Source organism: Neophocaena asiaeorientalis, unplaced genomic scaffold (assembly GCF_003031525.2).
Source record: "Neophocaena asiaeorientalis asiaeorientalis breed wild unplaced genomic scaffold, Neophocaena_asiaeorientalis_V1.1 scaffold93, whole genome shotgun sequence".
Classification (NCBI taxonomy): domain Eukaryota; kingdom Metazoa; phylum Chordata; class Mammalia; order Artiodactyla; family Phocoenidae; genus Neophocaena; species Neophocaena asiaeorientalis.
Window position 1 is genome coordinate 3,261,042 of NW_020174273.1, and position 16,731 is coordinate 3,277,772.

The following is a 16,731-nucleotide window of genomic DNA, read 5'->3' on the forward strand; positions in this document are numbered from 1 at the left end:
ACCTCTGCAATCTGGGCCAATTCCCCCTTTCCAGCCAAACTGCCTAGAATTAATAGCTCTCAATGACTCCACCACGGTTGCCAAATTTTTGGTGAGCTATGATGTATTCAATAAGAGACTTTATTTCTGTCAAAGTCAAAGATATGACATGAGATAGAATTAATTTTTGTATCTTGATCAAAATCAAAATGCATCAGTTAACCTCTGGGCTCAAACAGTCATCAGGATTGATAGGTACGTTTATTTAGGTTTAGTTTATTTGGATATAGTAACTTCTCGTTAGATCAATTAACATTTATCAATTAATTCACATGTATTAAATATCCTCAGGACAAATGCATTAAAACACATTTACATAAGAGTATGGGAAAGGAAACTAATTTCTGGGTCATCCTAAAGCTACTTTTTTTTTTTTTTTTTGCGGTACTCGGGCCTCTCAGTGCTGTGGCCTCTCCCGTTGCGGAGCACAGGCTCCGGACGCGCAGGCTCAGCGGCCATGGATCACGGGCCCAGCTGCTCCGCAGCCTGTGGGATCTTCCCGGACCGGGGCACGAACCCGTGTCCCCTGCATCGGCGGGCGGACTCTCAACCACTGTGCCACCAGGGAAGCCCCTAAAGCTACTTTTTAATGAAACTTTTGTATGAATTTGTGGACTGAGAAGAGCTGTCCATCTTTATTAACAGTCCTAATGTGGGGACTGTCCCATCTGAGAACTGTGATAGCCTCCAAAAGGGTCTCTCCTTTGGGCTGCACTTTGGTATCTCCTTCCATCTCAATACTATAAATGTTCTCCCCAAAGTCACCAGTGACATTCTAATTGTAAGATCCATTAGGCCCACTGTCAGTCTTCATGTCCCTAGACGTCTGTGGCACCACATTTCTTGATTTAAGCCTTAAATATTAGACTGTTCCTTACCAGTCTTTCACATGGAATCTCATTGTCAGCCAGCTCCTTAAAATGTTGGTGTTTTCCAGTGTCCCAACCCTTGACAACTCTTTGCGGCCTACAGGCTGTGCTTGGGTGACCTCATTCACTTCCAAGGTTCTAACTTCTACCTATTGATCATGGCTACCAAATTTTATCTCCAGTTTTCACCTCTCTCAAGAACCTCAGACCCATACACACAAACATCTGCTGGTTATCCTTTGGATATCCCACAGGTCTTATCAACTAAACTTGATCTGTAACTAAACTCATCATCCTTCCTTTCTCTGTCTCTTTTGAAACTTACTCTTTCTATACACTGTACTATATCTCAGTTTATAGGAGCATCACCTAACAGACACCCAAGATTCCAACAGAAGAGTCATGACAGACTCCTCTCCTCTCTCCTCTTCATACCCCACATTCAATTCCCCACAAAGTCCTGCTGATTTTAAGTTCTCAGTGACTCCTGAATTTGTCTTCCCTTCTTCATCCCAAGCATTCTTTTTTTTAAAGCTTGTCATTTTATTTTATTTATTTATTTTTTTACATCTCTATTGGAGTATAATTGCTTTACAATGGTTTGTTAGTTTCTGCTTTATAACAAAGTGAATCAGTTATACATATACATATGTTCCCATATCTCTTCCCTTGCGTCCCCCTCCCTCCCACCCATCCAGGTGGTAACAAAGCACCGAGCTGATCTCCCTGTGCTATGCGGCTGCTTCCCACTAGCTATCTACTTTACCCAAGCATTCTTGTCCTAGTTCTCATTCCTCATCTGGACTACTGCAGTATCCTCCCAACAGGTCAAATCCCTCATCCTCACTGCTTCCAGAATGAGCTACCTAAAACACACAGTGGGCCACGTCATTCAGTGGCAGGGACTGCTAGATACTCACTACAATCCTTTTTCCTCTTCTTCCTGGGTATACAATTAGATTACATTTTCCATCCACCTTGCTATTTGGTTTGGTCATATGACTGAGTTCTAGACAATGGAATGTGAGCAGAATTGATAAGTGCCCCTTCTAGGCTTGGCCCATAAAACCTCCCATGGGAGTGCCTCTGTGCTCTTTTCCCTTTCTGACTGTGACTAGGATGGTGACCCCAGGGCAAATTTGAAGACAGGAGGATGGCAGAGCCATTTTCAGACTGGATTCCCAGCATCATTTTCTACTACCACCATTGCAGACATGGACTCACCTTGTATTATTATGCTGAGTGAGAAATCAATTTCTGGCAAACCATAACTTGTTTGGCTCTATTTGTTAACAACACCCTAAACTCTGTGTGTGTGTGTGATTTCTAATTACATACACATACTGTACACATGTCATTCATACTTTATTCTGATACTGATCCCATATATATGCCTTTTATCATCTACACTTTCACACTCTGTTTGACCTAGCTTGTATTCTTCTCAAGGCCCACAGTGTCTTTAATGGTAGGTACTTTCAGACTTCATCTCCATTGGCTAATTAACAAAATCCTACAAATTAACTAAGTAGCCTCAGTTTCCATAACTTGTTCTCTTTGTCTTTCAGTATGGACACACTGTCCAGACTGCTTTCTTGGATGCAGAACAATAAGCCTATTTATCTGTCCTTAAGGGATGCCCCAAGCTTTCGGAAAGAAAGATACCTTTGGGTGGTACTACTTAAAAGGATCATTCATAAAACCTAAACGGAACATTTTTATTTCAAAATATCTAGGCTGAATCCACTGCAGTGACATTATAGGCACCATTTGCCCCTGTGAACTCAAAAGTAACCATGGAGCCCTCAATGTTATTTTAAGTACCTTCTTGAGAACTATGTGATTTTCTCATCTGTCTACCCAGGGTCACCACATAAATGGCATTGTTTTTATGTCATATGACCAAAGAAGAAACAAAAATAGCAGAAGGTAGAGAGAGTGGTGATGTTTTCTGATTTGCAAAGCAATGGATCATAGGCTATGAAGTCTGTCTGCTTGGGTTCAAATCCCTGCTGTGTCACTCATGAGTATGTGTGATTCTGGCTAGCTACTTCACCTTTCAGCTCCAGTTTCCTTATCTCTACAATGGGAGGCAATATTACCAATCTCCTTGGGCTGTGGTGAGGATTCACGCATTCACATGAATGCATGTGAATTAGCATAAAATCATGCTGTAAAGCATGGCACACACTTGATAGATGTTCATTGTCAACATCCTCCTCATCTTTAAGAGCCCATTAGGACTTTCCCAATGGAAAGAAACCTGACTAAAATGTCAGGGACCATGAGACCCACTCCTCTCCTTTTTTTCAACAAATTGGATTACTCTTAAGCATGAAAATCTTTTCTCCTCCTGAACCTGGATTCTTTACTTCAAAATGGGGATAATAAGATGCCCCTCCATTGACAGGAAATGGAATGAATGTGATTTCACTTTAGAACTTAAAGTAAATCAATGTGAAACATAGTTCAAATGCAAACAAAAAATTTTGGAAGTTTGAATATACCTATTTTTTTTTGCCACTATAGTCAGTTTCAGGACCAATGATGCTGATTAATTCATACAAAAGAATTTTATATAGCTAAATTGTCGATTGGTACTGAAATTCACTAGAGAGACAGCAGATAAGAGCAGAAAGTTTTAGAAGATTCATCATCCAATGGACATGTCCATAGACAAGTTACTTACCTGTTAAAAATCTTAGTTTTTCTCTACATAAATTGGTATAAACAAGACCCTACCTACTCCCCAGGACTGTCAAAAAGAGAAAATAGTAGACTACATATGGAAGTGGTTTGGAAATTAACATGCTTCATAAATGAAATATATTGTAATTTTATATTAGCTGTTAACACTTCTTTTTAGCTAGAGAGATGAGTCATGCATTGTCATCAAAAATGCTGAATGACATCAACATGTGATCATTTTGCCACAAAGTCCTCTTTTGCATTGTCAAGTTATTTTTAACAAGTTCAAATACTGTGCATTTGAAATTCAAGTGGGTGAGAAATGATTTTGATGCTTCGGAGGATGTAATTAGTTCTAGAAATGAACAAACAAATATCTAGCCAAATTCCTCAAACCTGAAAACAGGGACCAACACTTTGTCATCATGTTTATTTTCTTCTTCCTCTACCTTCTAATCCTTTTAATAAGCCAAAAAGAATTTTTTTTAATGCAGGCAAACACTGAGTCCCAAAAGAAAAGAAATGCTTGATACAGTGAGCTACAGAATTCTTTTAAAGAAATTTGTCTTAAATTTCCATTCCAATTGTGATTGCTTGACAGGTTTAAACCAGAGTCTCAACACTGGCTTTCTGAATGAAATATGAACCCATGTCCTTCCAGTGGTCCCTCTTCACAACATCATTACAGTTTGTAGCTGGATGGGACACTGGAGAGGAGCGGTGATCTACACTAGGTCTACTGTTCTGTAGATCAAAAGCAGGCTCAGAGAGACAGACTGAATTCTCCACCGTCACACAGCTGGCTGACTCAGGTCTCCTGATTTAGTTCTAGGTTCTTTTCACTATATCTCACTACATTTTTTCTCCTTCCCTGGATTTTTTTTTTTCTTTCATTTTTGGAGTTAAGGAGGTGAAGAGGGAGGTGGGGGCATGGACCTGATTGCTTCACTTTTTTGTACATTAGACTATGTTTTACACAAGTCCATTTTGAAATTTGCACAGGAATGCAACACCGCTAGCTAATTTCCATATAGAATCAGGCCTGGGTAAGAAATAGAACTCTTACCTCGCTCCAGTTTCCAACAGTCCAGTACACAGGGCTGCGGCCCGTGGAGAGCTGCTTGTAATCCGAGGCATTCAGCAAAAACCCTTCAGCAATCAGACTTGTTGCGTCTTCCTCGGTCAGGACTGGTCCGGAACTCTGTGTGAGATTCATGTTGCTTGGAAGTTCTTGGGGGTGATGGTTTACTGGCTTTTCTGAGTATGCTGGCTGGTGGTCTCCTCCCAGAGGGAGTGGAGTGTTAGCTGGCTTTTCAGTGACCATCCCCTCAGTTCTGGGTGCACCATTTTTGAGAGTGGTGGGCCTTTGCCTGGGCACCAGTCCTTCCGACACTGTGCTGAAGGGTGGCCACAGGGATGCTCCTCTAAGATAAGGTGTTGGTGGAGGTCCAAGTGGCATTTCTGTACTTCTTTCCACGGGAGCATCACTTCCAGGTACTCTGATCTGGGTCCATGTCACAGAGTTGCTCTCATCTTTGTTCTCAGGTTGTTCACCGTCTTCCCCTGAGCCACTATGAATCTCCATTTCTGGCTCTTTGGTCAAGGGATTATGAAATGGAGTCACCTGCCATGCCACAGGATGGCTGGAGGCTGACAAATCAGAACCACTCACTGTTGTGACTACAAGGTCTCCCTCTGAGATAGGACCAGTGTCTGGACTGGAAACATTCTCTTCATTTGGCTGGGTACTCAAAGACCAGGAATTGAGGATGGGCTGGGAAGTACTTCCAGTGGAAATGACATAATGGGAGTCCAGTTCAGTTTGGGTTGAACTATTCTGCCACTGTTTTCCATCCAGGTCTCCTTCTTTGGAGGCTGTGGTAGGACCAGGGCTGTGAATCGTCAGAGCACTTGTGCTCATAGGCTCAGGCACTGTGGGCGTAGTCAGCATCCTAGGACTGGGTGTAGTCAGCACCCTAGGACTAGGTGTAGTTGGAGGGATGGGCTTGAAGGGGTCAGTTGTTGGTAGCTTTTTCCCATTGGAAATTGTGCCTTTGTTGGGTTTTAGAATTCTCCGGCTAGATGGGCACTGCTGGAGACCACATAGAGCTCGGCTATTGGGTTTCCTTGTCACGTCGCAGGGCTCATTGTGGTTCTTGGCACACGTGACACTGCGAATCCGCACTCCGCCACCACAGGAAACAGAACACTGGGAAAGAGAGACGGCCGTTAGTCTAGTTTGGTGGAAAGATGTGTTGGTTCTCATGCTAAGGTTTATGGCAAATCAGGACAGGCCCAGTAGAAACTGAACTGTGCAGCTAAAATCGTTCTCTATCTTTGAATAAGGTTTCTGTGCCATTTTAGTTTCCCATGGAAATATGTAGCTCCGGGAGACCACCTAAGGCTCAGGACTAACCATGTACCCTTCACAAACTGAAAATGCAAACCACGAAATAGTAAAACTGAAGTCTCCCTGGGCTATGACTGTTGGATAGTAGATCCACAAAGAGTGCAATGATTTAAACGGATCACCTAATTTTTTAAAAAAGATAGTAATATTATCTTCCCTAGGGTGTGATGCTATTAAATTAATGTAAACTGTTTATGTTTTTTTGGGAATCTATTAATTTAATGACATGAGCCTTTCCCTTTATATCCATATAGCCACATAGCCTCACTCAGGCATCTTAAGCTCCATTTTCTTGCCTGTGTCAGATGGACTCAGATTAAAAACTAGACAATAACATACTCACACATGTATACAGATCCAGGACCTTTTATGAAATTTAAAGATGGGTAGTTAACCAAAGGTGGGGAGATACCATTTCCAAAGAGTTAGGGGAGTCCTGTAGCATGGCGCTGATACACACATGGATGCCGTGGCAGGTCCCCCTCCCTAGTGGTCTCTCCGGGCTCTGTAGGGCACAGGCAGCTAGATTGCCTTCCGGGGAAACCTAACAAGACAGTTATTTCTCAGGATTCATGGTAAAGACTACGTCATCAGTCTTAGCAGCTGCAAACCACACATAGTTGCTACATAACACTAAATTTCTTGATATTTTGAAAAAAATCTGTAGTTTTACCAAACTGCTCCATTTTTAGCCTTCCTTTCCAATGACATTTTAAGTTAACCACCAAATATTGGTTCTTGAACATGGACTGTCCAGGAGTCTGTGCTGACTGTTTCGCATTCGTCTGTCTTACATCTCTGACCCTAAAGTAGGTTTCTTGAAGATGGGGACTACATAATGTTTCCTGGATTTCAAAGGGCTTCAAAGCCATTATTCCGTGTGATACCCTGTGAATATGAGCCCTGCGAGATTTATAGGGCTGTGAGATTTACAAGGTTGGAATTATTATTCCATCTCTTACAAGAGAGGAAGCTGACACCCAGGAACCTGCCTGAAAGGCTGTAAGTCAGTGGCAGAGTAAGAATTAGATTAATTCCATGCCCCTCCCCACCGACCAAAAAAAAACCTAGCACAGCACAGTGGAAAGCAGTTTGTCTACTGAATTTACTTATTGACTTAACCAAACTTTTGATTTCTGAAAACGTACCCAAAGGCAGAAACTGTTTCTTATCCATAACTGAATTCCAGGATAGTTCTTGGGATACAATGATCACTTACTACATATTTATTACATGACTGTTCTACTTGGAAAATAATCAGGAATGGGAAAATTCTTCTCCCTGTGAACGTATGCATATTTCAGCTTGAATTTCTTGCCTTCTCAAGTCCTGTTTTCAATTTCCTTTCTATTGGAAAATAACTTCCCCCTTTATTTTGCTCCAATCCAGCGTAATCACTCACTGATGTATGATAGCTCTGTTGAAATCAGCATCTTTGAAAAGCAGGAGAGACACGTGAGCACAGAAGACGGTGCAGCTCAGGGAATGTTCAACTGCAGGTTTGGGGTCAACCAATAAAGCTGTGAGTTTAAGATGTCAACAAACACTCAAATGCCCAGCTCTGAGACTGAACTTCCAAGTTCTGATATAATAATATTAATCTTTGGTGGGAACACTGCTTCACGGACCAAGAAATGCACACTTATTTCCAACCAAGTGGAGACTACCAGCTAAAGCTCTCAGAGCCCAGCAGTGAGGAAATGGTTTCTTCCAGCACTTTCCATGACTCACTTCACTTTGGAGCCTGGGACAGGCAGGCTGGGGGTATTTATTTTCCTGGTTTACTACAATATTTCTGCTCTTCTTGTGTATGGAGACACTTTATACTCCATCCATTTTAGTCATCCTGAGTCACTTTTCCACTTGTTACATCCTGATCCCATCTCCTAGGGTTTTCAAATCTCCACTTTGTAAACATGTATCAGTCTAACCAAATAATCTTCCACGTATGTCTGAACATATTTCCACGATGACAACCTCAGGTAGGCGCTGATCCAGAGGTGATTCATAAATGAGGACCCTGCTAGCACTAACGCCAGTTATTCTCAAGCTGCAGGTGTATTCTGCTTTGGGTTTTCTTTACAAGAAATGTCAGATTAGACAAAGCTCATAGTAGGAAACTCTTTGATTTTTCTTTTCTTTCTTTTCATTCCCTTTTTATTGTTTATTTTGATTTGCAATACCCCTAATGCCCACAGACTTTCCTGTACAACTTTACAAGCATTTCTAAAAATCCAAAAATATATGGGTGTGTGCTCTCCCCCCCCCACATTGAACTATGAAGTAAAAGAGCTATAAAAGCTGTAAGAAATAGCTTAAAGCCCTCAAGCCCATTATGAACTCCATGCATGGTGCCGGGACTAAGCCTCAGAGCTTCCTCATCTAGAAACTGAAAGTAATACCCATCTTTCAAGGCTGCTGTGAATATTATATAAGAAAACAACCTTAACATAGTACATAATATATAGAAGAAATTGGGAATTGGAAGCTATTATTATCACTGTTATAATATTGGTGCTGATAATAAAAATAGTAATAATAATAACAAAGGGCATGGGGGTCCCCAATTTCTACTATCCTCGCGAAGCACAGAGTGGCGCACGGACCTGTCTTAGGGCATGCTGTGAGGTGAGCAGATGTCTGAGTAAAGCAGTTGTTGGCACAAGTCTAGAAGACACCTGTAAAGGCCCATATATCCCATGGGTTTATTGCTGGGTTTTCTTTTAGATTCAGGTTTCCTAGGACTAATAGATGGATACGTTTTTTATTTTTAATTTACAAATTACAAGTATTCAATAATCTTATTCACTGTGAACTTGTTCAGCCTAAAAGAATAAAGCAGGAGTAAATAATCACTATCTAGGTGGTTGCTTAATTAAAATACATTAGCTTTCGATCTTTCAAAACAGAAGGTTATTCTAGAACAGAAACGCCAAAGTGGCAGCCTAAGGGCTACACGTGGCCCATTGGCGTGTATTCTTTGGTCTGCTCAACCTCAAAACAAATAAGCAAACAAACAAAATACAAACACCAAATTAGTGGCCAACATTTAAAAATGAGCAGATATCATTTGAAAACTCCAGGTTTTTAGCTTCTCTTGAAAAGGCAGATGATCTGTAACTATCGCCCCATTCCCAACTGGCAATTCAAAACTTCATGAATGGATACCTGGGTCTGGGAGAGTTTATACGTTTTCCACCTACCACTCATCCCCATCTGCTTTCCTTACTCAGGAGACAAAGAATCTTTCAAATAATCGGTGGATGCCATTCCTTCACATTGGGGCATATTGTGCCCAGTGAGAGAGTCAGTGTCAACTATCTACCAAGGATATTGGGGCTAAAAACTCAGTTGCCTTTTCTCATAGTCACAGCAGAACAAGCAGTGTTGTTGTGCCTTCAGCCATGCTTCTTCCAGTACATCTTCCAACTGTGTTTATCTCCTTAGAAGCTGTCAAACCCTTCAGATGAGATAAATGCAGGACACAAAGCCACACTTAGAGCTCATCTCAACGGGTCGTTTCAGGATCCTCGAAACCAATTTCTGCTATGATTACCTTACCCCCTTACCTTATAATTTTGACCCCGGTACCAGGCAAATAGCTTGTCAATCTGTTAATGTCCTCCCTGGGAGTTATCTTTCCCTCATTTGCCATCAATCTTAGATTAAGGTCTCTGGGGGGGAGCCCGCTGAGAAAGAGGTCTGTTGCTAAATTAGTCAACTCCACCCATCCGAGGTGCACTGTGCAGTGGGTGGGGGGGACCCCCAGTTGGGTCAGAGCTGTAGTGCTAAGAGAGAGTTTATTCAAAACCACAGTTGAGGTTTCTCAGAGAGCTTGGGCTAAAGGGATGAGCAGGGAAACAGCTAATGCTTTGGGCATAAAAACATTTAATGCATAGTCTCAGGAATTTATAAATGAATGATTGGACCTCATGCTAAAACCATTTTGAAAGTAAGCTAAAACCCTTAGGTACCCGTTGTTGGCTGAATTGTGTCCCCTCCAAACAAGATATACTAGAGTTCTAACTCCTGCTCACCCTCTTCACTCGTACGTCAGAATGTGGTCTTATTTGGAGATGGGGTCTTTACAGAGGTAATCAAGTTAAAATGAGGTCACTAGGTTGGGCCCTAATCCAAACGGACCATTGTCCTCATGGAAAGGGTAAATTTGGATACAGAGACACACACATAAAGACAATGCCACGTGAAGATGAAACCAGAGATGAAGGTGATGCATCTACAAGCCAAGAAACACCAAAGATTCTGAGCAAAGCACTGAGGGTTAGGAGAAAAGCATGGAAAAGATTCTCCCTCACAGCCCTCAGAAGGAGCAAACTCTGCCCACACCTTGATCTTGGACTGCTGGTTGCTGTGAATGGAAAATGTTGCCTGCCGTATCAGTAAACAAAGGATGTTGCAGCCGTCAAGCCACTACAGCCCCCGATGGTGAGCCCTGAGGGGACTCAGGATGGGGAAGAATAGGATCCTGGCCTGATAGCTAAGGTGCACATCAAAGGCATGATTTCAGTGAGCCCAGACTCTTGCATCTTCCCATACATAGAAAGCGCTCAATTCCTTAACTTGAGATATCTGGTTTTCTTTAATTAACGGTAATCTTTAGATGTTCCATCTACCTGGTCTTTGTCACAAAAACCCCTATATATGTCAATCCCAGTCTCCCAGTTTATCCCTCCCCCTCTCCCCCTTGGTAACCATCAGTTTGTTTTCTACATCTGTGACTCTATTTCTGTTTTGTACAACATCATAAATCAACTATACTCCAATAAAAATTAAAAGAAACAAACAAACCCTATATATCCTGGCTCATCCCTTACCTCTTTGGAGCAGTCCCTCAGAGCTATCTGAGAGGCCGTGTCCCAGGCTTAAGGCCTCAGTTTTGTCCACCAAATAAAACATAACTCTCGACTTTTAGGTTGTGCATTATTTTTAGTTAACATTACAAAAATGGTGAGACAATACATTTCTACTGCTTAAGATACCCAGTTTGTAGTACTTTGTTATGGCAGCCCTAGCAAACGAATACAGTACTCTAGATAATTAAAAACAAATCAGATATGATGTAGAGAAGCAGCATGGCTCCAGATTGGTTTTCTGTGAGTAGCTGTTTCAGACAAGGGTGCTCACATGTGTTTTCCAGGAAACCTGGCAAAGCATGGGCTGCTGACATCTGGCGAGGACTGAGATGTTGGCACTTGCAGAGGTCCCATGCTAAAAGAGCAGGCGCTGGAGGCTAAAGCATCAGGTGTCCAGCCTCGCAAGAGTGTCCTGGACCTTGAATGAGACTAGGAAATACTGAGGGTAAGCGACTCAGCGATGTCTCCTCACCTTCCATGCTCTGTCTCCCTTCAGTTTGCAGGAACTCCTATGGCCTTCACATGAATTTTGTTTGCCTGTTTGTTTTGCTTTTCATTTAGCTACAGATAAGCCATTGGCACTTGCTGCAATGCCTTCTGTTTGAAGAGCCAGGAGAGCTTGTTTGTGAAACATTTAATCTATCTGGTCACTTGTGCAAGCCAACACCCGAGCGAACAGCTTTGCACTTAATACATTCTTAGTAGCTGGGCAAATTAATTGCTTTGTTCACTTGTTTGATTGTGTGCTTTGGTCAGGCACAAAAAGGGTGGATTAAAGATCTTTGCAGACCCGGGGCAGGTCTGCTTTCGGGGGTTCCACCCTACAGCCCATCAGATATATTAAAAAGCATCTCTAGTTTCAAGTGAAATATAATCTCCTTCTGTAAAAACAATTTGAAAGGCTTCTTATTCTTTTGCTTTTGAAAATAAATATTTGGTGAGGCCAACTCATTTAATTTATGAGTGGCTCTCATTTCTCAGGAATCATTAACGCATAGTCTGGAACTCCAGCAAAGTGAGAAAAGCTGATCTACAAATTGTTTCCAAACATAGTACATTTTTTATGAACTGAGAGCTGTCAACTTGTTACATTTTGCAGACTTCTGAGATGCTTTATGCCATAGTGTTCAGAGTAAAAGCTCTTCTGCCTGCCTTCAAACCCTAGCTTCAACACTTGGAGGCTGTGCGACCTTGGACAAATTTCTAAATATCTCTAATGCCTCAGTTCCTTCACCAGTAAAAGGGGGCTAATCAGGCCATTGTGAGATATTGTGCTAATACCCATAAAGGTGCTTAATATACATACTAAATGTTTGATAATTCTTTGCTTTTAATATGTAATTTAATAATGATTTCTGATTTTGCAGTGTCCTTTGCTTTACTGGAACAATACATTAGTTTTGTGGTTTTTTTTCCCCCTCAGGTCTCAAACATTTTTGTAGGCCCATGAAAAACTTGCAGGCTCTAAGCCCTGTGCTTACAACGCTCCCCACCTAAAATGGCCCTGAGCTCAGGGAGGGAGTTAGATGAAAATGCAGGGGCCACCGATCAATTCTGTCAGGGGACTTGGGTGTCACTGACTGGACAAGACTTGCAAAATTAGAGTAGCGTGGAAAACAGACCGTTGTCTTCTCACCTGATAATAAAGTTTCAATTTAGTGAACGCTTACTATTTGCTAGGCACTCTGTGAAGGGCTCACATGGATTATCATCAAACCTTACAATAACTCTGTCTTTCTAGATGAGTAAAGGCTGGGAGAGGTTTAACACTAGCTCAGTTAGGGCTTGCCAGAACTGGAAAACCTTGACAGGGAAGGGCAGCTCATGGATTCTCCTCTTCGGCTTTCCACCTTGGTCAGCCCAGGGAGGACAATTCTACAGGATTCTAGGAGCCTCACAGTTCTTGGGTCTTTTGACCCAGTTACATGATAGCTTTAGACTCATCCAGAGTGACCCAAATAGCCCAGGACAGACCAAGTGATCAGGTATTGCTGGCACACTACTTTTCATCAATTAATGTTGATCTCAAGACAAAATCCAGACCATAAATACTATGTGTAGCAAGAATCACTATATCATCTCTTAAAAAAGTATCCCAGCATAGAATGTCAAAGACATTCAGCGTGTTTCAGCAAAGCTCATTAGAGGGCTACTGTGTACAGACATTAGCAAGACAGCAAAGGGAAGAAAGGAAGACCCATTCAATGAATATTTTGACGCTGATTTAACTCAAAGCACCTCTCTTGACAACATCTCTTGAATGAAGGCAGCGGTTCAGCCTCTCTGTGGACGCTGGAAGCTGTATTCCATGTCTGCTGCCACTATAGCGTGCAGTGGCTTCTGTTGGAACAGACTTGAGTACCTGTCACAGCGTGCCAACTTTTCAGGCCCTTGTTCTCCAGTTAGGCTCATCATTTTGCACAAACACAATGAAAAGAATTCCTCAGCCAAATGTGAATTGCAGTCCTTTGAAAATACATGAAGATTCTGGGAATTAGTAAATTCTACATGACAAAAATGATTAACTGCTTTGGATACAGCTAACCGCACTTTGGGTAAACAGATCTGATGGGCCAGTCACAATACCCCATTCAGCCTTATTTTGACGACACTGTAATTTACGGCAATCGAGGTTGGCAGTGGACTGATAGGTCAGGCCAGCCACAGGCTGTGACCGTACCTTCCAGGAACAGCAGGGGGGATATTCTGGCCTATTACTGATGTGTGCACCGTCAGTAACACGCCTGTATTAGGTTGTAGGTATGTTTTCTTTACATGTATACCTTTGTCTTTTCTTTCTTGGGGTCTTAGCTCTCAATAAAGGGACCATATCTTTTTTATTTTCACCCAGGTGCTCCAGAGAATATTCTGTACAGAATTAGAAACGAAATAAACCTAAACTGTGACTCTGAGCTGATGAAATAGTTTTGGAAATGAGGTTATCAAAATGGCTGTATTCAAATGAGTGGTTTCTGCTTTCAAATAGTTATCTTCAGAAATGGAACCTTTGCTTATACAAAATTTTGAAGTCTTCTTTAGATAATACTTTATAATCTCTGAAAAGCAATTGCATTTATTTATAATCAAGTATCACTTTAAACACAAAGGTTTTATCCATATGGATCAGATTACTCCTTTGTCCATCAGACTTAATTCTAATTTCTGTGGCATTCTCCGGAATCAAATATTCTCCATTTCTCTGAAGGTGAGTCTAAGAAGAATTCCTAAGACTCTGGTCAATGGCAGCATTATTGCGGAGACCACGTGGCTTCCCAAGGAAGCTCATAAGAAGTCAGCATCCATCGATAAATTCTGGCCTGTTGGTTTTACAAAATCATTTATTTTCTAGTCATTCCTTGGGTAACTGACTGAAATATGCATAGGGAAGCAGAGCAAGGCCCCTGGAGACTCCAGCACCCTTGGAGAAAGCAGATGTCTACTTCTACTACAGACTCTGGGAGCACAAGGCCTGATAGTTCCGGGTCCCATGGTGACCCAAAGAAAACTAAAGCCTGGGAGTCTTTTGTGACCTCCTAGCCCATGAATTTCTAATTATATGCAGAGAATTAGATCAGATTAATCTTGGGGAAATGCAACACTATTTGAATTTATGTGGCTAATACTATTACATGTCCTAAACCTTGATCAGGATTGAATAGATGGATGATGTGAGGGGCTTCTCCAAGTGACAAGTAAACTTACTGTCTATCATGCCAAGTAGAGTGACCCACCTTTGGTTTTTTTTTTTTTTTTTTTTTTGCGGTATGTGGGTCTCTCACTGTTTTGGCCTCTCCCGTTTGCGGAGCACAGGCCCCGGACGTGCAGGCTCAGCGGCCATGGCTCACGGGCCCAGCTGCTCCGCGGCATGTGGGATCCTCCCGGACCGGGGCACGAACCCGTGTTCCCTGCATTGGCAGGCGGACTCTCAACCACTGAGCCACCAGGGAAGCCCCACCTTTGGTTTTCTAGTATGAAGCATAACTACCAGTAAATGTTTGACAAACCAACTCTTGGGGTAGGTGGGGGAGCCCTGATTTGCTACCAATGGTTTAATAACAGGCCAGCAAAAATCCTGAGGGTTTTTCAATGATCTGTCGTGAGTCTGAGCGAGCAAGATCCAGCTCATCCCTGGCGGGTATTTGACCACTGGGCAGGTGAGAGGAAGATCCTGTGAGAACGGAAAACAAGCACGATAGGATACTGGGAGGTGGGAAATGCAGGAAGTAGGCCAGAGGTTATAAACGCTGGCCATAGTGCACTTTTACCCCGGGTCACTTTGGATTAGTTAATAAAGAGGACTGGGTGGGGGGCTGACGAAGCATGAGTAACGCTGGCCTTCCTTTTGACCCCTGAGCTCACCTGACTCCAGTTGCCCACTGTCCAGTCTGATGGACACAAGACGTCTCTGTTGCAGGAGGTGAGGGTCTTGGGCTTCAGCAGGTGCTGGCAGTCTTGAGCCGGGAGAGCCTGCTGCTCCTCAGAGCCCATGGTCTGGATGCACAGCACTGTTCGCTTCTTCTCTCCGTGGGGCCCACATGTCGCCGAACATGCTTCCCACTCCCCTGCCCACCACCTGCAGACACACATGGATATGTCAGAGAAGATCGCCTGGAGGAGACACACATTCAGTTCAGCCACTGGCAAGAAACTGGGAGCAGACGCTCTGATTACAGAACTGGGAGGTCCCTGAAGATGCTCCAGCCCAGCAGAGGGAGCTCTGCGGACAGGGCCACGGCTGGCTTGTTCAATCACAGCTCCGGAAGCCAGCAGACTACTTGGCATAAGTAGATGCTAAGTAATGATGTCTGTAAATGGAAAAAAGAAAAAAAAAAAATCCCTCTCTTTTCAGTCAAGAAAACTGAGGTCCAGTTTTCTGTTGTGCAACCTCAGGAAAGTTTAGGCCTTACTCTCCACATCTGTTAAATGGGTGTAACGACACTGACTTTAGATGAGTGATGTGGATGCAACGAAACAGTGGTTTATGTACAGTGCATGGTACAGAGTCTGACATAATACAAACTCAGTCATTTGTAATTATTGTTCTTTGGACTTCTGCTTTTGACCAAAAGAATCCAATCAGAATCTAAGTCTCCTGGCTCTTAATTGAATGTTTTTCTATTTCAGTGTGAAGCAGGTACTTAAACACTTACTAATTTTCCATTATTTAGGAGATGATCAATAAGGGGCATGGCCTTCATTGACACCCCTCCCCCATCTCCTTCAGTCTACCTGTTAACATTCTCACTGGTCCCTTTAATAAGAAAGGAGTAGAAAAACAAGAAACTTATGAAATAATTTCGTTTTTTGTCAGCTGTTCCTGATAAGTTGAATAGTTGAAACTGTTGGCTAAATTAATATTCTGGATTCTCCATGGAAAAATGAAGATGTGTGCTCTTCCTCTACCTGTTATCATCGAAGATTGGCTCAAGATTCTGGGATGTGGGCCCAGTGGTTTCACAGAAGTTGCTTTTGAAAGTGGCGAGGAGCCCTCTTTGGAGCCCCCTCTTTTCTTCCTTCCCCATCATTGTGCAAATCTTCCTTAACACAAAATACAGAACAAGTGTCTTGACCCAGTGTGGTTTGGGTCCACCATGGCTATAGATGTATGGTCTGCTTATTCATCCCTCTATGCAGGAATAAAATGGAATATTTGTTTTTCATGGGAAAACAGTACCGCATGTGAATTCCTTCATTCCTAATTTTAAGGAAACCTTCTGACCTTGAGACAGTATTGAATTTTGAAGAAGATTAAACTTCGTACTATTACTTATGTTTACAAAATATTGGATTTATTTAGGTAGAACTTCTTTGATTCTTATACTTTTTTTTTTTTTTTTTTTTTTTTTTTTTT

At 42.3% G+C, this 16,731-nt stretch overlaps 1 protein-coding gene across 2 annotated transcripts in view; it reads right to left on the reverse strand.

The window, feature by feature from the left end:
• The window catches only part of ADAMTS12 (ADAM metallopeptidase with thrombospondin type 1 motif 12), a 373,547-nt gene that overhangs the window by 61,832 nt on the left and 294,984 nt on the right, over window positions 1-16,731 (reverse strand). For both annotated transcript variants that reach the window (XM_024755783.1, XM_024755782.1), the window contains 2 exons: window positions 15,240-15,453; window positions 4,663-5,805 (listed from right to left, as the gene is read on the reverse strand). In XM_024755783.1, coding sequence (XP_024611551.1) covers window positions 4,663-5,805; window positions 15,240-15,453 — 1,357 coding nt within the window. The remainder of the gene's footprint in view (window positions 1-4,662; window positions 5,806-15,239; window positions 15,454-16,731) is intronic.